Source organism: Panthera onca, chromosome D3 (genome assembly GCF_046562875.1).
Source record: "Panthera onca isolate mPanOnc1 chromosome D3, mPanOnc1 haplotype 2, whole genome shotgun sequence".
In the NCBI taxonomy this organism is placed as follows: domain Eukaryota; kingdom Metazoa; phylum Chordata; class Mammalia; order Carnivora; family Felidae; genus Panthera; species Panthera onca.
Window position 1 is genome coordinate 13,734,307 of NC_138350.1, and position 22,264 is coordinate 13,756,570.

At 42.8% G+C, this 22,264-nt stretch overlaps 1 protein-coding gene across 11 annotated transcripts in view; it reads left to right on the forward strand.

Annotated features, from left to right (window-relative positions):
• SUDS3 (SIN3A corepressor complex component SDS3) overlaps nt 1-22,264 on the forward strand; it is a 150,772-nt gene that overhangs the window by 36,788 nt on the left and 91,720 nt on the right. The window contains exon 14 of one of the 11 annotated variants that reach the window (XM_081790705.1): nt 1,636-5,274. The exons of 9 other annotated variants lie outside the window; for them this stretch is intronic. In XM_081790705.1, coding sequence (XP_081646831.1) covers nt 1,636-1,678 — 43 coding nt within the window. In that variant the 3' untranslated portion in view covers nt 1,679-5,274. Of the gene's footprint in view, nt 1-1,635; nt 5,275-5,554; nt 5,656-22,264 lie in introns of those variants that run through there. One more of the 11 variants, XM_081790706.1, reaches the window with a different exon arrangement.

Here is a 22,264-nt window from a genome sequence, read left to right on the forward strand (position 1 = left end):
TAAAACAATTTCATGGAAAGTTGAGTCAATGCAATTGACCTTAGATAGGAAAAACCTTAAGGTAGACTCGTATGATTGAAGAAGATGCTGCCATTTGGTACTCTAGAGCACTGCTTCCCAGTTTTACCAAAGGGGGAAAAAAATGCTGGTGTTTCGACAGCTCCCTGGTGGGTAAACTGAGGAGGCTGCTAACTGCCACAGGTGACAGACCTGTCGTGCTCACGACCCGGGTGTGGCATGCCCAGCAGGAAGGGCTGTTCTGTGCTTTGGATGTTGGAGAAGGGTGGTCACTATTTTTAAAATTTTTTATTGTAACATTTGTACAGAAAAGCACACAAATCTTATTTGTACAAGTTGAATCTTCTCAACGTGAATGCGTCCATGCAACCCGTCATCTAGATTAGGAAATAGCACTACCAGCACCCACGGCCTGAGCAGGCTTCCTTCCGGTTGCCAGTCCTCGCAGGGGTAAGGGCTAGCTCAACCGGTTTTCTCTATTTTTGTCATCTTAACCTTCAAGCTCTTGAGCACCTGGGTCTTTCTAGAGTTGTAGAAGAGCCAAGTCCCTGGTGGAGGCTAGGGGTTCGCCAGGGATGTGAAAGCTAGTAGTGAAGGATGTGGCGACACAGGGGTGGTAAAAACAACAACAACAACAACAAAAACCATTCAGGTTAACTCTGTCACCCTCCCGCTTGTCGCCAAGGCAAACAGAACTTGCCCTTGATGTCAGCATCCGCCTTTGTGAGAGTTCTTTGTCTAGGTCAGGCAGTATACTAAACGCTGCAAGGCAGGCATTTTCTCTTTCAGTCCTTGTAATCTGTGAAAGAGTGCTGATACTCCCAGTGCAGTTGTTAATATAATTTGTTAATATATTTGTTATATTGTTGATGTATTTGTTAACATAGTCTAAGACTTGGCTTAATTCTCCTGTGAAGCCCAGAGTTCATCACAGTGCCTAGTCCTAGTGAGTGCTCCGTAAATGTTGTCAGATACTGTTAGTGCAAAATGATGTGCAAAGACAGGTGGGCTGGAGAATAATAATAGCTCCAACCCTCAGTACTGTGCCCTTCACTTTTATTATCTCATCGAAGCCTCATAACAACCCTGGAGAGAAGACGCTATTGTTATCACCAGTTTTCAGAGGAGGAAACATTCCTTTATCACAGGGGGTGGTTAGGTAATTTCTCCAAGGTCACACACACCAGCTTGCACAGTCCCAGCTCTTTCAGATTCTAAGCCAGGGTTCCTAAGCGCTGCCCTGTGCAGCCTTTTCCCAGCCCCCTTTGTTCACAGTGCATTCAGCATTTCCACCTTTCTCCAGCCCTTCTCTGGGAGTTTGTTTTTATCTGCTCTCACCTCTTACAGAGCAAATTTCAGAGGTAAAAACGCTATAATTTGCTAGGACCCTTTCCCCTGCTAGATAACTCCGGGCTTCTTCCTTGGTAATCGAGTTGTGAGAGTCACAGTTACTAGCCGAGAGGTCCCTTTGCTCTGAAACAGCGTGGGCAGGTGTGTAACAGAAAACGGAGCCATTTAGAATGTAAAGAGTGAATGACCTTGATGGAGCCGACTTTAATAAGCAACATGAGAACCTTTGGAGGAAAACACTTATCTTTTTTTTTTTTTTTTCCCCAGATCACTCTCTTCCTGCCTGCCTTTCTTGTCATCTCTGAAGTAAGCAGGGAAGGGTAGGAGCCATTGAACTGGTTTCTAAAAATGTAGATGGAGAGCTGGACACGCTACATCTTGCTGCTCTCTGGATGTCGGTGGACCTTTTCATGTCGTGTCCTGCTGTAGAGCCACTGAACGAAAGAACACACCAGTTCAATGTCACCTGCTTCAGACTGTCTGCTCAGCTCCAACCAGCAGCCTGCGTAACCACCAAAGCCAGGGTTTGCAGTCTTTGGAGAGAGGCAGGAATGAAACCAATTTCTGGTCTCTTCTGCTAGTGTTAGAGATGCCCCACATCTATCTTTGGTAAAGCTAAGCACCTTCTCTGCTTTTAAAAAGACAGTAGATGGAATGCTCTAGAAACATGGGCACCAGCTCACTCTCTTTGGACATAATGACATGATGAGAAATATATTAGCTTTAGGAATTTTAGTGTTTACCAGAGTAGGTATTTTTGTGAATAGCTATGATTATTAAGACGAAAAGATATGTATGTTCAGAAGGATCCTTAGGGGAGTGAGGGAGATAAGATACAGCATAGGTACCTAGACACTTAATCCCTTTAACCCATTTTCCCTAATCTGTGTTTGCTCAATTCTCTGAAAGATACAGATCTCTAAAATGACAAAATTCACTTTACTGATACGAGAAGACCAATAATCAGAATCTGAAAGATTCTCTCCCCTGTTTCTCAAAAGTTGGAGACTCAGCGGTGTGCTCTGTTTTTCTGCAGCCTGATGCTCCTGTCTGTTGGCATCACGTGTCTGCCTGCCGATGGGGTGAATGGGTGTGGGGTCAAAGTAGGTGAGATTAGGGGCACCTGGGTGGCTCAGTCGGTTAAAGCATCCGACTTCGGCTCAGGTCATGATCTCATGGTCCATGAGTTCCAGCCCCGTGTCGGGCTCTGTGCTGACAGCTCAGAGCCTGGAGCCTGCTTCAGATTCTGTCTCCCTCTCTTTCTGCTCCTCCTCGGCTACTGGTCTGTCTCTCTCGCTCTCAAAAATAAACATTTGGGGCACCTGGGTGGCTCAGTCGGTAGAGCAACTGACTTCAGCTCAGGTCATGATCTCGCGGTTTGTGGGTTTGAGCCCCTCATCAGGCTCTGTGCTGACAGCTCAGAGCCTGGAGCCGCTTCGGATTCTGTGTTTCCCTCTCTCTCTGCCCCTCCCCCACTCACGCTCTGTCTCTCTCTGTGTCAGAAATAAATAAACATAAAAATAAACATTAAAAAAAAAAAAAGGTTCTAGAGCCAGCTAGGAAAGCAGTGCTCATAGAGAATAAGCAGTTATTGAAGGTAGGAGTACAGTGGCCTCAGGTTGGCAAGTCCCTGCATATAATTAAGAATCACTTTTTTTTCAACATTGATTCTTTCAGTAAGTATTTGAGTGTTTACTGAGATGCAGTGTGGCATAGTGGCAGTGTGGCAAAAGCAAAAGAGTTGGAATCAGTATTTGAATCCAGCTTTAACTAGCTGCAATGTGACGTTAGGCACATTGGTTAAGTAACAGGCACATAGGTTAAATAGTAATATCCACCCCAGAGTGATTTTGAGGATTCTGATAATGTTATGTATATAGCACTTACTATATCCTAAGCACTTTACCCATATTAACTTACTGAATCCTTGTAATGACCCCGTGAGGTAGCTGCTGTTACAAATCCTCACTCTGTAGTTGAAGAAATTGAGAAACAGAGGTCAAGTACCTTGTCCAAGGTCACGTAGCTAGTAAATGGTGAGCCAGGATTCTGAGCCCAGTTTCTCCAGAGCCCTTGCTCTCTCATTCACCATACTCTGCTTTCAGGGGGACATAACACAGGGCTGGATTCAGGGAGTGCCCTGTCTCTGGAAACTGTCCCCTCCATTGTCACTACTGCTGCCCTCTATCTGTCTCTGTCCTTGGATGTTAATCTGCCAAATCCTGTGAGACCAGAAGCTAGTTTAGTGCCAAGAGACAATGAAGGTAAAGTTGGCAGCTTCAGAGATCATGGTAAGCGTCACTTCCTACAAGTGGGTTGGAATGAATGCCCAGCACATTGGGTTGAGAAGGATTCTGAAGCCCAAGTTGGGCAGAATGGGAGGAGTGGCTTAATCAATTAGTTTTGTCTGCTGATTTAGTTTGACCCCTTATTTTGAAGATGAAAACATCTAAGGCCCAGAGATGATAAATGATGTGCCCAAGTTCATATGGCCAGCTATAGGCAGAGAGGTGGTGGGGGTCCTGTATTCTGGTATGGCCACTCATTAACCCAGGGATTTTTACTTAATGGCTTGATAGTTAGGGCACACTCATCCTCTTGTGCCTCGGACTTTTCTGGTTTTAGCATTGATAATCTTGCATCCCAGGAACTGTCTCAGACCCAGGCAAACCGAGACAGTTGGTCACCCTGTTCAGTTTCCTCCTCTGTAAAGTGGGGATAAGAATTGGCATTTTTCCATGGATTAAGTGATTTCTCAGAGATTAGATAAAGCACTCGGAAGTAGTGTTTGGGACATAGTAAGTCCTCAGTACGTGTTGGTGATTTATTGTCCTTGTGTTCATTATTATTGGAGCAGAGGGTTCCAGCCCCAAAATGAGATCCTGGAGAACTTCGCAGTCATCCCAGCCAAGACGGGACCTTGCCAGGATCATCTGGTCACCTGGAGCTGACTGTTGGGGATGTTTTTTCTTCTACTTGAAATAGTAGTAAACTATCACGAGCTCGAGGATTGACATCAGTGCATTCAATCCACATGCTGTTCATGGAGTACTGCATGTTAGGTAGTCTAGGTTCTTTGGGGGGATTTAGAGATAAATAAAAGCATGGTTCCCTTCCTCTGGGACAGTGAGGATGGGCAGCCGTGCTTGTCAGTAATTCTGGTTCAGGGGGATGGGAGCTACATTCGAGGCCTGGAGAAAACTGGACAGAGAAAATACTAGCAGTTGACATTTACCGGGCAGGTGGTTGAACACTTCACGTGCATTATCTCATTAATTATTTGTTGTCTGTGAATTTGTTGTTACGTATCTGGGGTTTACAGACTGGGAAACTGAGGTTTAGAAAGAGTAAGAAACTTGCCTCAAGTTCACCCAGCATGATTCCAAAGCAGGTCTTGCTGACCCAGAGTCTGAATTTTCATGAAGCAGGAATGCTTTACAATTACTTCGGAAAGAAAAGAAAATTTGAGCTTGGCCTGAAAACTGAGGCAGGCCTTAAGCAGTGTCCATGGCCAGGAATGGGAACTGCACGCAGAGGAAATGGCTCGGTTGAAAGCGGAGGTAGGGGGTGGGACGTGTTTAAAAAGTCAAATGAGAGTGTGTGCTCAACAGTAACTCTGGACGAATGGGCTTTGAACTTTAAAATCTGTTGTTGTTGTTGTTTTTTTCCCAGACCCGTATCTTTTTGTCCTTCCACACTTCGGGTTCACCTTACTTTCCTTCCTGCCTCTGTCCTTTTCTCCCTTCCCCTGGCCCACCCTGTTCCCTCCTCCTCCCCCTTTTATATCGCCAGTGCGGTGGTTCGTGGCAGTCTTGGAGTGACGCTTTCCAATTTCACACTTACATGCTCCTGAAAGTATTCGTAAACTAACTCATATGTAAAACCAATAAAGGGCAACAGCACACATTCCTGTTAGGCAGTAATTTTGTTTGACTCCCTTTCTTCTGTTTTGATCACTCATCTTCCTGCAAACATGGTGCTTTGACCTTACCAGAGGTGGAAGTTTCAGGAAGCCAAGCATGGTGGAGCTCTGTCAGAGTATGAGTAATAGGAATGAAGAAGAGCTCGTGTTTATTGAGCACTTACTACGGGCCTGGACAAGGGCTAAGTACTTTTCGTGCATTATCTTTTTTAGTGCATTCAACAGTCATGTGAGGTAGGTCTGCCTGATTCCCATTTTTAACAGATGAGGAAATTGAGACTCAGAGAAGAGGATTCACCTCTGCGCCGCATTCCTACGTTTCCTTTTCCTGTTGGCTTCTTCCATCGTAGCATGTAGTGCCAAAGTACAAAGGACCAACGCCCTCCATTTTCCACGCCTGGAACAGACACTGAGAAGGGAAGCAACTTGCCTGAGATCACACCACCGATGAATGGGAGAGCAGAAACTAAACCCAGGTCTTGTAACTCCTAATCCAACAGTTGGGGGAAATCCCAGGCTGAAGCTGAAGGGCATGGATTTAAGATTTGGGTTGAATTTTAGCCCTGTGACTTACAAACTGTGTGACCTCAGGCACGTCTCATAACCTATCTGGGCTCCAGTCTAGAAAGTGGAGACGATGATGATAGCCACCTCAGCAAGCTTATTGTGAGGGTTGAGTGAGGTCACACAAGCAAAGCAGCCCCAACAGTGACCCTCGTGCCTGAAACAAGCCAGGTCCCTCTAGCGTGTTAGATACATCTCTCCCACCTTGCCAGCTGCCCGTTGTTACTTCAGGAGTTGTCTGCCCCATCTGCTCAGGTCCCAGCATGCCTTGAGGCTAAGCCCACAGCATCCTTGCAAGGGGGACCCCTGCCACTGGCCACGAACCTTGAAATTCAAGACAACGGATGCCCAGCATCTGTTCACCTTATTAGCGCCTCACTAGAGAAGAGTTTGAAATCCTCCCTCACCTCCCACCAGCTGTGTTGAGAAACCCACTGGACTGTGAGGGAGGACAGGGACTGGGTCCCCCCCCCCCCCATCCCCAGGGATTTGCATACTGTAGGTACACATTAAATGCTTACTGAATGAATGGTTGGCTAATTATCTCATTTCTCAGCACAGCATATTAATCTCTAAGATCACAGTAATAACATAATGCAGTTTAGAAATGAAAGGATTCTACAAAGTTGGCCACAAAATACAGTAGTCTTTTATTTTCTACCTCATTTCCCCTCCCAGAAGCAATCATCCCACCTCTTTTAGCTGATTATTTCAGGACATTTCTAAGAATTCTCTTAAATTCTAACCATGGAAATCCTTCCCTCCTCTCTCAATATAGTTATTTCATAATTTTGATGAGGTCAGTATTTAGTGTTTACATTATTGCGGCTATGTAAACGCTAGTCACAGCTGAGCCCTGTTGTAAAGTATGCTTGCCTTTTTTTTTTTCCCCCTTGACAGTGTTCCCCTAGGAGTTAATAATTGTCTTGTATTTTTGTTATAAGCCTGGTTTCCTAGGTGCTTATTAGAATTCAACCTCAAGGCCTTCACCAAGTGTTTAAATTCCCTTTAAGACACTCAGATGCACCAGAATTCCATTGATTTCATCACCCTGAAGAAGCCTTCCCCCTGGGGACTTCTGGACTGGTTGCCTACTCTAGACTGGTGGCCCCCCATATGGCACATAGCTGTCTCCCTGGAGTCTTCCTTCACCTCCGTACTGGGGGCTCCGCTTTGTCACTCTTTGCGTTTGGATCTCCCATTCTTGTTTCCTTTGTTTTCCTTTCTCTCTTCCTCCCCATTTTGGCAAAACGCATCTTGCAGTAACTTACCAAGCATGATTAAAAATGCTCTCATTCTGTTCTCTTATTTCATCGATGGTTTGGCTGGTGTAACTACATTTTTAATTCCCAGAATTAAAGCCCATACATTTCCAGAATTGAAAAGGCCCACAAAGCACTTAGCACTTAACTATATTTCAGCCAGCCCCTTCCTTCCTCAACCTTCGTTTTGAGAGGTTCCTTGTGCTGCTAAATTCATTATTCTCCGGTTTCTCTGCTGTCAGTTTTAAAATTCAGGTTTTGTTTTGTTTTAATTTACTTTACAGCTTCTAAAATTTGGTTGCTTCCTCTCTAGTGTTTTCCATTCTGGTGGGTTTAATTCTAGCTTGGAAATCATTTCCCTTCAAGATTCTGAAGGTATTTTTTATTGTCGTCTAGCTTCTGATGTTGTCCTTGAGAAGCCTGAAGCCATTCTGATTATTTATTCTCTGATCACCACCCCCCCCCACCTTTATCGAGATATAATTGACATAGCATTGCATAGGTTTAAGGTGTACAATTTGTACCATTTTGATAAACATGCATATTGTGAAGTGATTACCACAGTAAGGTTAGTTAACCTGTCATTTCAGTAGGTGTGCCATTTTTTGTGCGAATGTAGTGAGTACTTTTAAGATCTCTCCTAGCATCTTTCAAGTGTACAGTCCAGTATTATTAACTGTAGTTACCATGCTGTCCATTACATCCCCAGGAATTGTCTATCACTGGAAATTTGTACCCCTTGACCGCCTACACTCTTTTTCCCACCCCCCAGCTCCCTCCTCTGGCAACTACCAATCTACTCTCTCTTTGGATGAGTTTGATTTTTTTTTTAGATTCCATTTCTAAGTGAGAATACATAGTACTTGTCTCTCTTTGACTTATTTCACTTAGCATAATGCTCTTGGGGTTCATCCATATTGTTGCAAAGAGTAAGATTTCCTTCTTTTTATGGGTGAATGTTTCATTGTGTATATATACCACATTTTTTTTTTTTTTTAATCCAGCCATCCATCAGTGGACACTTAGGTTGCTTCCATGTCTTGGTTATTATGAATAATGCTGTGGTGAACATGGGGGTGCACATATCTCTTTGAGACAGTGATTTCATCTCCTTTGGATATATACCCAGAAGTAGAATTACTGGATCATATGGTAGTTTTTTTTTTTTTTTAGGAACCCCCATATCTCTATACTGGCTGCACCAGCTTGGATTCCCACCAACAGTGCACAAGCGTTTTCTATTCTCCATATGTTTGCCCGTACTTGTCAAATTATATCTTTTTGACAATAACCATTTTAATAGGTGTGAGGTGATACCTCATTGTGGTTTTGATTTTCATTTCATTTCCTTGATAGAGTGATGTTGAGCAACTTTTCATGTACCTGTTGGCCGTTTGTGTATCTTTGGTGATTTGACTTTTTTTTTTTTGAAATGTTTCTTTATTTTTGAGGGTGGGGGAAGGGGCAGAGAGAGAGAGGGACAGAGGATCAGCACTGACAGCAGTGAGCTCGATGCAACACGGGGCTCAAACTCAAGGACTGCAAGATCATGACCTGAGCCAAAGTGGGACACTCAAGTGACTGAACCACCCAGGTGCCCCTGGTTATCTGACTTTTTAACATCTCTAGAAGCTTGTAGGATCTGTGGCATTTTGAAAGTTCAAGATGACAGGCCTTGTTGTGGGCCCATTGTTCTAAGCAGTTAGCTTTTTCAATTCTGGAAACATATGTCCTTAAATTCTGAGAATTAAAATAATACATTTACATAAATATGCACACACACACACACACACACACATTTTATGTATGTAGTAGCAAGCTTCCATGATCGTTGCCTCCTGATAGTCATACCCCTGTGTAGTTCACTGTCATTATTGGACCAAGATTGGTCTCTGTGACTAGTAGCATATAGCAGAAGTGATAGTAATTCATTTCTGAGATTGGAGTATAAAAGACACAGTGACTTCTTTTTGGTTGTGCTCTCTTTCTCTTGAATCACTTGCTTTGGGGAAAGCCAGCTACCATGTGAAGCAGCCATAGGGGAAGGCCATGTGGCAAAGAACTGAGGCCTTCTGCCAACAGCCAGCTAGTCACTGAGGCTTCTGCCAATGGCCATGTGAGTGAGTCACTTTGGAAGACATCCTCCAGCCCCAGTCTAGCCTTCAGATGAGATTGCAGTCACCACTGACTGCTTGACTGTAGCCTTGTGGGAGACCCTGAGCCAGAACCACCCAACTAAGCTGCTCCCAGATTCCTGACTCTCAGAAACTGGGTAAGAGAATAAATGTTATAGGCTGCTGAGTATTGGGGATAATTTGTTATGCAGCAATAGGTAACTAATATAATGGGTAATTTTTTCCCCTCTTTTTTTTTTTTTTTTTTTCTTTCTCCTAGCATTCAGGGACTTCTTTTACTTAGATAGTGGACTTCCTATGGCAGTCTTCAACTTTTCTTGTGTTTCCCATTTTCTCTTTGTCTTTTTATTTTCTAGGAGGTTTCCTTAAATTTGTCTTTTAACCTTTCTCATTAAAAATATTTTTCATTAAAAAAATTTTTTTAATGTTTACTTTTGAGACAGAGCGTGTATGCAACCCAGCAGGGGAGGAGCAGAGAGAGAGGGAGACATAGAATCTGAAGCAGTCTCCAGGCTCTGAGCTGTCAGCACAGAACCTGGCATGGGGCTTGAATCCACAAGCTGTGAGACTGTGACCTGAGCCGAAGTTGGACAGTCAGCTGACTGAGCCACTCAGGTGTCCCCGCAAAAAAATTCTAAGAGCTATTTTTATCTTCTGATTTTGTATCCTTTTTTTTTTTTTAATTTTTTTCAACATTTATTTACTTTTGAGAGACAGAGCACGAGCAGGGAAGGGCAGAGAGAGGGAGACACAGAATCCGAAGCAGGCTCCATGCTGAGCTTTCAGCACAGAGCCCGACGTGGGGCTCGAACCCATGAACCATGAAATCATGACCTGAGCTGAAGTTGGACGCTTGATCGACTGAGACACCCAGGCCCCCCTATCCTTTCTTCTTTTTAAAGTGCCGTACCCATTTCTAGAGTCCTTTCATCCAGAGACTGTTGTATCTTCTCTAGAGAAGAAACTTCTGGTCTTTTGCCAGGTTGGTCTCTAGGCAATCTTGCTGCATGAAGTAGGGAAGCAGATCTGATGAACTGACAGCTTTTTTTTTTTTTTTTTTTTTTCATTTAAATTATAGTTAACACACAGTGTAATATTAGTTTCAGGTATACAGGTCAGTGATTCAACACTTCCGTACATCACCCAGTGCTCATTGCAGCAAGTGCGCTTCTTAATCCCCATCACCAATTTCCCCCATCCCCCCACAACCTCCCCTCTGGTAACCATCAGTTTGTTCTCTATAGTTAAGAGTCTGTTTCTTGGTTTGCCTCTTTGTCTTTTTTCCCCCTATGTTCATTTTTGTGTGTGTGTGTTTTTTTAATTTCACATATGAGTGATATCGTATGGTATTCGTCATTCTCTCACTGACTTATTTTGCTTAGCATAATACTCTCGCTCCATCCACATCCTTGCAAATGGCAAGATTTCATTCTTTTTTCATGGCTGAGTAATACCCTATTGTATCTGTATACCACGTATTCTTTATCCATTCATCAGTTGATGGACACTTGGGCTGTTTCCATAGTTTGGCTATTGTAGATAGTGCTGCTATAAACATTGGTACACGTATCCCCTTGAGTCAGTATTTTTGTATTTTTGGGATATATACCTGGTAATGCAATTGCTGGAAACTGACAGCTTCTTAAACTGGATTTCAGCCAGTCTCACTGCCTTAACCTTCATTTTTAGAGGTACCTTAATTTTTTATTAGGTGCTGCTAATCTATGAGTCTCCACTGTTGGCTTAAGATTATGAGGCACTTTTCATATATATTTAGCTTCTACAGTTTGGTTTTTTTCCCCCCACCTATTCTCCATTCTGGTGGGTTTAAGTCCTTAAAAACAGAGGAAAACAAAATACCTTTATAGTTGTTTCAGTGGGATTTCATGGGAAAAAGAAAAACATATGTTATTTAGCCAACTCTCTTTACCTCAACCCTTCATGCCTTGCCTGCTCCCACCTCCCTCTGGGACCTTCTGTGACTCATGCAGCATTGTCAATGAAGGATGACACTGAAGGGGACACTGGCTAGCTCACTGTCACTGTGGGTTCTGAGGCCATAATCTATGAATCACTGCAGTGGGAACATTAGTAGGTCATTTCCAAATAATCAGTACATTCTTACTTAATACAAAGCTGCTGGTTTGTGTCTGAAGACATGTCAGTGGCCTTTAACTGCAGGCTTTGACTTTAGAACTCAGTGTCAAGATTTAAAAGGAAGAATTTACATACATGCACCCTGAAGGTCTGAACGTGTGTATATAATACAGTGCCCATGGGTTTGTATGCCTATATGTGCACAAACACACATCTCGAAAATGAGCCTTCTTGACAACCAGAACCCACCTTTGGACTGTAGGTGAGTTGAGAAGCATGAAAATGTTTAGCCTTAAGTATGTTTAAATATTCATGATGTCTTCAAAGCGAAGCTTTTGGGAAGACTAAGCCACCTGGAACACAGCTGTGATAGTACAATAAGGCATCTTGAAAAATCACAGAGTGTCACGCAGGGCTGGGAAGAATATTCCGGTGACCTAGGCCAGTCCCCTGCTGCCCACTGTAATAAAAACTATTTTGGATATGTCCATTGTTAGCAAGATCAGGTTAATATTTAGAGCATAGTAGTATCTTACCAGCTTGAAGATGATTATATTTTGGATTACATAACTTATTTGGGGTAACAAATTCCGTTTATTTATTGTCTATCCTTCCTCATGTGGTGGGGTTTTCAGGACGGCAGCTGTTGGCACATTCATCATCGCTTTCCCCTTGTACCCATGGAAGACGTTACTCATCAGTCTTGGCCCGTTGTCTTGAGGCCCAGATGTGAGGACTCAGAATCCTTTCTACATGGGGCTGCTTGCAGCTACTAGCAATTGATTGGGAATGGGGTGTTGTGGCAGGCTCACCAGACGAAACATGTAAGCGATTTCTGGTTGGTCTTTTATCACCTGTCTCAGTTGAACACGCTCTGGTTCACATTACTTTGCCCAGAACCAGTCTGGGCATGATCCCTCCAGAGCAGACTAGGATAGAATTTTCACTTTCGTGGGCTCAAATCACTTTCAAAATATTGCTTTGGTTTTTGGGATCTCACCGACCATGATCGTCCTGAGTTGTGATTTTAATTCCAAGGACCTAAGTAACTGTGCGCTCGGTTTCTTCAACTGAATAGCACCCTTTATGCTACTGCGTGCCATCACTTATTACTCTAAACCAGGGCTCAGCAAACCACGACCCATAGGCCAAATCCAGCCCGCCACCTGTTTTGGTAACATTTTATTGGAACACAGCCACACCTATAAGTTTATGTCATATCCATGAGTGTCTTTGCACTAAAAGGGCAGAGTTGAGTAGTTCCCACAGCAACTCTATTGCCCACAAAGCCAAAAATATTTGCCATCTTCCCTTTTACAGAAAATCTTTCCTGAACTGGTTCTGAATGATTACGCAGGATTCTTTTGGCTCTCAACTGTTGTCTAATATTTTCTCCATGGTGTATTCAACTCTTTTACAAACCTACTTCATTGTGGTCTCATCCAGCCCACATTTATCTATTATACTCACAAGGCTCTCCTAAGTGATGTTTAGTGCTTGTTGCTATTCAAATATGCTGATTATAACCCTCCCTGCTATTTGTTGAGCACTTACTATAGCCCAGGCAGTGCTAAGCACTCTACATAAATTAAGTGAACAGAAGTAAGCAAATGGCTTGGCATAGTGCATGGCATAGGGTAGATGCTCAATTATATTTAATTTTTACAACAGCCCTATGAAGGTAGCATTAAAGAGTCACTTAGGGTAGCCAGGCTGGTAAGTGGCAGAACTAGAATCCAACTCAGTTTGCACTGATTCCAAAACTTGTGACCTTTCCATTAAACCTCATCTCTTTCTACTACATTCTCTCTCTCTCTCTCTCTCTCTCTCTCTCTCTCTCTCTCTCAATGTTTTATTTATTTTGGGAGAGATGGCATGAGCAGGGAAGGGACAGAGAGAGAGGGAGAGAGAGAATCCCAAGCAGGTTCTACGGAGCCTGACATAGGGCTCGATCTCACGAACTGTGAGATTATGACCTGAGCCGAAATCAAGAGTCAGATGCCTAACTGACCTACATTTTCCTGACTTGCCAATCTGGTAAATCTGTCAAGTAATTAGAATAACGGGCATTATATAGATAAAATGCATGTATGTGATTGGTGTGGTATGTTATTTCAGATCCTCTTAACAAACATGCAGGTTTGGTATTATTCGAAATTTACAGATGAAGACACTGAGGCTGGGAGAATGTCATACAGGTAGTAAGCTGTTGGTACAGTTCTAAGTTGGTATGATTCCAGATCTTTACACTGTACTGCTATGATACACAACCATGGTATGTGGCTGAGCTGACATTCATTCAACAGTTTCTACCATACCTTTTCATAGAGCAGAGCACCCACTCTTTACCAGGTACTGTGCTCAATCCATATGCTTTTTTCTGCAGTGAATTCCTTTCCTGAGTGCTCACAAACTGTTTAATTGTCTAGTGTGTGTTTTTAATTTAGTGCCCTTGGTAGTAGGTATTTGGGGTTGCTTTCTCAACTCTTGGGGAAAGAATTGAAATCTAAGACATTTTGTGCCTTGATTTCCCCATCTGTGAAATGGGAAAGAAAGTGCTTTTATATCTTCCAATTTCCTAACATTCTAAAATTTCAAGCATGAGAGTTGGCATTGAACAGAGATTGCAAAGCAGGAGGCTGTGGGTAGGATCCAACCTTTTGGTTCACACTGTAGATTTTAAAAATTGAGTTAATTAAAACATGTTTAAATTAAGAGATTTTTGAGCTTCTCCTAAGTAATTAGATAACTTTGCAAGACTGAGTTTGTTGTCCCACACGAGTACATGGCTGGAGCTGAGTAGAAGCTTCTCCCTTTAGGGGCGCCTGGGTGGCTCAGTCAGTTAAGCGACCAACTCTTGATTTCGGCTCAGCTCATGATCCCAGGGTCATAGGATTGAGCCCCACATCTGGCTTTGTGCTGAGCATGAAGCCTGTTTAAGATTCTCTCTTTCTCTCTCTCTCTCTCTCTCTCTCCCTCCCTCCCTCCCTCCCTCCCTCCCTCCGTATGTCCCTCCCCCCAGCTCGTGCATGCGCATACTTTCTCTCTCAAAAATAAAAATTAAAGTAAATAAAATGGGATATTTAAGTAGCAACTGGAACGCCTTCAGTGTTGGGGAAACAATAAGCATGATGGGGACTGATTACCACGACACCAATTGTTCTGTCCAAAGGGAGAATTTTTTATTCTTAAAATTTTTAAAAATGTTGATTTATTTAGAGACAGCAAGTGGGGAAGGGGCAGAGAGAGGGAAAGAGAATCCCAAGCATGCTCTGCTCCATTAGCACAGAGCCCCAAGCCGCCTAGGGGCTAAATGTCCCATTTTAATCATTTACTTTTCGCCCTCTGATATTTGTAGACAGTTGAAATATAACTTTCACATTTAGGCAGGAGAGATTCCAGCTGTGTATAAGAAAGAATATCATCTACAAGATGAAATGTGCTTTAGAACCTTGATTGAACTGAATCGATAGAACCCTTAACTCCCTGATTCTATGTATTTTAAAGGAATTTATTTTTAAATCCAAATAGGACATTTAAAATGAGCATAAGTGAAAGGAAAGCTATTTTTAATCCACACACATATGTAACTGTAGATTGTGATGCCCACCTACTTATTAGGGCAAAATATTACCTTTGTAAAGTTATGAGGGAATCATAATTATGTTCAAATCCCAGCTAGGTGAACTGAGAAGCCACTGGTACCTTGGACAGCACCATCCCAATTCTTCCATGCAAATTTGTTCTTTTGCAGGGGAAAAAAGACTTAGCTCTCTCTCTTTTAAATTCTAGCTAACTCTGGACTCTTTTAAAATGATTTTCGTTTCCTTTAAAAGGAAACAATAAATAAGAGATTAGGTAACTACCAAAATGTCTGTTCTTTAGGACAGTTTAATTATTTCCTTTCTGTACTTTTTTGGCTTATTTACTGCTTGTTTTAAAGGACTGAATGGTGGCAGGGTGTTGCCCCCCTCTCCCCCCCCCCCCCCCCCCCCCGCCCCATCTTGAAAGTTACAAAGCATTTGGTCTTTGCTTTCTGCACTGCTGTTTCAGTAGTGCCTGGAACATAGTGAGTGGTCAATAACGTTCATAGAATGAATGCTTGCTTCTCCTACAGTGACATTTATAGTTGCTCATCTCAGTCACAAAAAGCATGGTGTTAATGAGAAAGGGGTAGAGTGTTTGATCTCTTTCTGGAAAGTATGTTTTGTTTGTGCTCTCTGAGAAATAGGCTACATTACCTCCCCACTGCCAGCTTTGTTCACAAGGAGCATGAGTGAACTAGGAGAATCAGATCCTGGTATCCTCCCCCACTCCCAACACACACACACACACACACACACACACTGTAATCAAAGTGTCCTTCCCACAAAATACACAGCACATATCATCAGCACCAAAGTCATTCCTTGAGTCTAGGTCCTTGCTCAAACTTCACATCTGACAACTCATTCTTTGGCAGTAAACTGACAGCACTTGGATCTTGTGGTGCCAAGCAGAAATCTCCTTCCCCAACCACACTACTCCATATTAATATCATTTCTCCTTCAAGCTCTTAGCACTTAACTCTCTTACTACTCACTTGGCAGGTAATCATGCACATCCCTTGTTCTCTTATTTAAATCTGGTATTTAACCTTTCCTGTGTTGGTTTCTTTCTCTTCTGGGTCATGTTGGAAATCAAGTAGAAGGAAAGGGTATGTATTAGTATGGTTCCCTATACATAGTAAGTCTGTGTCTTACTTTACCCCAGAAGCATGCTTTGAGACAAATTTAGGTCCAGTTACTTTGTCAGGTGATCCCATGGAAGTCAGTGAGGGAGTAGGAACGTGAGAGAGGCAAAGGAAGAAAAACAGGCAAAGGAGTGTGGTAGCTAGTGGGTTCCCAGTGGGCAACTGCACCGTCCTGCTGGGGACCTTCTATGATAGTATGGTCCAGTAGAAATATAATGCAGGCCACAAATACCAGCTACATGTGTAATTTTAAATTTTCTAGTAGCCACATTAAAAAGAGAAACTGGTAAAATTAATGTGTTTCATTTAACCCAATATATCCAAAATAGCACTTCAGTATATAATCGGTGTAAATTCTGTTAGTTGATTGAAAATCTCTGGATTCTGGCTATGGCAGCCTTTTCACCTTAGTTTTGCTGTTAACATTAAGGATTGCCATATGTAGTTGTACAGGTTGAGCACTGCATAACTCTAGGGGGCAACACTCACCTAGGTTTCCATACACTGCAATATGCATGGCACCCCTAAAGTTGTACAATGTCCAACCTGCATATCTCCTCATGTGAAGGCTGTCAGCCTGTTACCTCTTGATCATTACTATTCTCATCACTTTGGGGAAAAGAATGAAAGATTGTTAGAGCAGACTTACTTGGGCTTAGCTACAATATTCTGTCTTTTAAGGGTCACTAAACATTTTGTGCACCTGACAGTGTTTCCTTGCAAGCCAGCCTCATGACTAATCAGCAGAAGCCAGCACCTCCAGGGCCCTGCAATCACTCTGAGGGAGTCAGCTTCACACCCACTGCTAATTTTAGCATGCAATCTGCAGAGGTACCAGTGAGTCTCTTTGCCAAGTACCCTTACAGACATGGCTTGGAAGTAAGTCGCCCACACTGAGTCTGGGTGGGAGCTGGGAAAGAGCAAAGTCTGTGGCCCAGAGTTTCCTCCCCAGTGGTAGGCTTCCCCACTATCTCTTGCCCGGACCTCCTTTTCTCTGCTGGGTTTCCTCACCTCAGTCACCCATGAGGTGTCTGGCTGCAAGAGTGTGTGAACTCTAGATGCCAAAGTCAGTTGCTCAGTCACAGAGGGGCTCTGAGTTTATTTCATTGCTCTCTTTTATTTGTTCCTCTGTGGTGGGCAACAAGCCGTGCAAGGCGAATCAAATGGGTCTGATTGGTAGTTATCTAGAAAAAGAAAGTACTCAAAGCAGTTTGTAGGAAGGAAGTCATGGACTTAATTGAATACAGAATTGGAAAGCAATTCAGAAATCAAGCATCCCAGCCATTTTCTGTTATAGATGATGAGCAGGAGAATCTGAGAGGTTGAGAAGCTTCTTCAGGGTCACACAGGGGGTTAGTGGGGGAAGAGTAGCGTCCCTTGTGAAGAGACTGTGTCTTATTTACCTCCTCAATGCATTGTGTCTGGCACGTGGTTAGCTGAATGCAAATGTTTGTGGAATTAGTGCATTTTTATAATCAGACTACTAGAGACCAGAAATATATACATTTTCCCCCATGTGTCTGTGTAGTGCGTGCTTGTTGATGTTTGCAAATTGATCATCCATTACCCTTCCTGCTTATAGTACCTCTGTTCCCTGTGCTGGAAGAGCCTTGTGATCCAAATGTGGCCAATCAGAGCATTCTACTCCCAGAGCCACAGTGATCCAAGCCAGACCAGTCAAAGCTGATGAGAACACAGTTCTGGGATTTTGTTTTGGCCTCTCACCAAGAGGGGAGAGCCAGCCAGGAGAATCTGAGGGGTTGAGGAGCTTTGGTGATGGCATTTGACCACCAATATCTGTGTGTATCTGAAGTCAGTGTCCATCCCTGGAATTTTCAGTTATCTGAGCTGATAATTCCTTTCTTAAACAAAACAAAACAAGTTTTTTATCATTTGCATCTGAAACCAGATGACAAGTAAACTATCTTTGAAGCACCAATGAAGCAACCTACAGATTAGTTAATACCTTCAACATCTCCTAGCTCGTGAAAGGTGATGCCTCTCCAGCTTTAGGGGATAAACTTTGCTGAGCCTAAACTTAATGTGGTGGTTTTATTCTTTTTGCCAGTGCTTACTTTAGGCATGAGCAGGTGATGCAACTCTGGTGAATGAGACCCAGGGGGAGGTTTGCTGTCTGGATGCTGGTATAGGTTTTCCTCTTTGTATGTGGCCGGGTGAGGATGTGATGACTGGATATGTGGCAGTCAGCTTGAGGCCATGAAGAGACCAGTCTGAGGATAGGAGCCAGCATGCCAAGGATGGTAAAACAGAGAGATGGAAAAAGCCTTTGTGCTTGGTGGTATTATTGAACTACTAAACTTCATTGTTTCTATACTTTAAAAATCTGAGGTGTCATTATTTTTTTTAGCCACTTTTCATTTGGTATTGTTACTTGCAGCCCAAACCAACCTGATGGAAATAACTGTTTTTAAAATATATTTTTAAGTAGAAAATAGAAGTGAGAACAACTGAAAGGAATCTTATTGGGAAGACCGATATGCAAAATAATTTTATGAGGACTTATGACAGCTAAAAACGTTTCCAGACATTGTCAAATGTTTCTTTGGCAGGCAAAGTTGTCCCTAGTGGAGTGAGAATCACTAAAGGAGCATTACTTGCTTCTCAGCTGTTCTAGAACAGTAAGTTTGCCGCATTGTTGGGACAGTCGTGAGATGTTCTTAAAAACCATTGAGTTACAGAAGATAACAAGAGATGGAGAGAATGTGGAGAAATTGGAACTCTTGTACACTGCTGCTGGGAATGAAGAATGGTACGGCCACTGTGGAAAACAGTTTGAGGTTTCTTTACAAAGTTAAACATAAAATTATCCTGTGATTCAGCACTTCTTTTCTGAGGTTTGTACCCCAAAGAGTTGAAAGCAGGAATTCAAACAGATCTTTCTACTCTAATGTTTATAGCATTGTTTGCCATAAATAAAAGGTAGAAGCGACCCAAGTGTCTGCTGACATGAATGGATAAGCAAAATGAGGCATATCTGTGCAGTAGAATATTACTTGGCCATAAAAAGGCATAAAGTTCTGATATAGTCTACAATAAGTGAATTTCAATATGGACCTTGACAACATTATGCTATGTGAAAGAAGCCAGAAAAGGACAAATATCACATGATTCCATTTACAGCAACTTCCCCTTATTCCACAGTTTTGCTTTCTGTGGTTTCAGTTCCCCACGGTCAGCTGCGGTCCAGAAGCAGATGATCTCCCTCCTCACATATGGTCAGAAGGTCAGTGAGTGTAGCCTAATGCTCATTCACCATGCCCAGGCCATGCACGTCACTCCCATCTCATCACACAGGCATGTTACCATCTCACATTGTCACAGGAAGCAGATGAGTTCAGTACAGTAAGGTACTTTGAGAGAAAGTGATCATATTCACATGATTTTTATTGTGGCATATTGTTGTAATTGTCCTATTTTATTTTATTATTTTATTTTTTTAGCATTTATTTTTGAGAGCGAGAGAGACAGAATGTGAATGGGGGAGGGGCAGAGAGAGAGGGAGACACACAATCCGAAGCAGACTCCAGGCTCTGAGCTGTCAGCACAGAGCCTGACGCGGGACTCAAACTCACAAGCCGTGAGATCATGACCCGAGCCAAAGTCGGACACCCAACCAACTGAGCCACCCAGGTGCCCCTAATTGTTCTATTTTATTATCAGTTAGTGTTGTTAATCTCTTACTCTGCCTGACTTATAAATCACACTAACACAGGTATATATGTACAGGAGAAAGCATATATAGGGTCTGGTAATACTTGTGGTTTCAGGCATCCGCTGGGGGTCTGGGAACATAAGATAAGGGAACATAAGATAAGTGAACTGTTAGGCCAATTCAGAGACAGAAAGGGGAGTAAAGGTTACCAGGGGCTAGGGGAGAGGAGAATGGGGAGTTACTGCTTAATGGGTACAGAGATTCTATTTGGGGTGGTGAAAAATTTTGGAAATAGTGGTGATGGTTACACAACATTGTGAATGTAATTAATACCATCATATTGTATGTTTAAATCTGGTTAAAATAGCAAATTTTATATGTATATTTTATAAAACATACAAAAATATATAAATGTTAAAATTTGCTTCCATTTTATAAATATAATATATCCCTGCAATAAAAAAATTTTTTAAAGCCCCAAATGAGTTAAAGTCCTCAGCTTTTGCCAAGTCCTGTAGTGTTTGGTGCAGGACATCAACCCAAGTGCTCTGGCACATGATAGCACATTTGAGGGGAAGGGGTAGGTGGGATCTGGGGACTTTTTCTGTGTTCTGGCCACCAAGACTGGAGTCCGTGGACTTCCAAGACCTCTGTGCCGCACTTACAGGTTCTGCCGAGCCCTTCCGTGTACCAGGTACTGTGCTAAGATCTTTGCATGCATCACCTCATCTAACTCAGGACGGCTCCACAGAGTAGGTGCACATATTGCCCCCTTCTCTGTTTGAATAAACTGAGGCTCAGAGAAAAGGGGCAGAGCAGGTATTCAGGCAAACCCAGGGAGTCGGCACCACATGAGTTCCATGCTTTTAACCCCTGGAACTCTCTTTTCTGTTGCCCAAATGCCTCCTTTGGATTAAAAAAGCCATTTTGAGTAACATGAAGTTGTTGGTAGCTTCCAGGCAACTGTGGTCTTTCTGACGTCACAGTTTTGTTTCATTTCATTTTGTTTTCTAACTACATTCCACAAAAGATGTGTTTTCCGCTGAACAGTGTCCGTTAGATCAGGAGGAAGGCCAGAGCACATGGGCTTTTCAGGATGTGCATTTGCTGTTTCCTGCTGGGCTTTAGATGGCTATGTCTAAATTTTCCTGTCTGTCTTTCTGCTTTACTGAGGGTAGATTATGGCACTTGATGGTTTAATCTGTGTAATCTCTAGACAAAACATGTCTCCACTTGCCTGCCAGGGAAATGTTAATTTATTCTGCTTCTGGATCTAGAGAGGTAAATGAAGTAAGTGAAAATGCAGTGTGTTCGTGTGTGTGTGCATGCACGCACATGCATGCATGCACCTGTGTATGGGTACATAAGGATCTGTGTGAAGAGAAACAGACACACCTTAAATCTAGAGATTTGAAGTGAAAGATTCTGCAGTCTCTTTTAAAAGGATTGCAAGCCTTCTTTCTCTGACATTGTATGTAAAACTTTCTGTCTGTGGTATGATTATGTTTTTGGAGGGTGCACAATATAGTGTTCATCATCGTCTCATAGGGGTTTTGGAGAATGTCAGTCTATAATTTTGTGGTGCCTGTTACCTGGCACGTCTGTCTTTTTGAAGAGCTACAATCATCTTCGGTATGAGAGGTCCTTGATATTTAAGAAGCACCTTTATTTAGGTAAGGAGCTGGACGCAGAAGGCAGCAGTGGGAATTATTATTTCGAGCTTGTTAAATTGGAAGCTTGAAAAAAAAAAACCCAGCCAGATTGAAATAAACTTTGGCGAAAGGAGTTCTAGCACACCAATCTGCTCCTTTAACTGTCTCCTCCTCCTCCTAGTTCTTTCCCCCACCTTCTGTTCCACCGCTCTAGCCCTTGCCCACCTGATGCTTTGCAGGCCTGGCACCAACGTGGGGAATGTAAAGACCAGACATTTTCACTTTATTCAGCTTGTGTCTGACACATAGTAGGAATTCAATAAATGGTAGCTTAAAAAAGCACATCCAGATCTCTGTGAAAAGGGAATTTGTCCTAGACATAGAATAAGAAGAGATTCCCAGTCTTTTCTTTTAACCTAGGTGGAACCTGTAGACAGGCTTAGAGGTTGCACATTCCTGGCAAATGGGAAGCCATCTGAGTGTGAGTTTCTGTCCTTAAAACCAAATGTGATTTGCTAAGTATTCATCCATCGCATGTCCGTGATCCTTCATGTACGTGTCTCTCCACCAGTCATCACAGCAGTCCAGGACCTTGATGCTCTCAAAGCCAGGTTAGAGATGAGGAAACAGAAGTCAGGATTTCAAAGCGTGCCGTTTCCCTGATGCTGTGCCTTTCATGTGAACCTAGCGTTTCCTCATTTGACCAGGAAAGACTTCTTGTGTGAGAAAGACCATGAACTGAATGTTAACAAGTGGTGTGATGTATTCAGTGCCTGGGTCTGTCTGTAATTCATTTGGGATTGAGCAGTCCTTCGCAAACTTTACTGCGTATACAAATCGCTTAGAGATTTGTACAAAA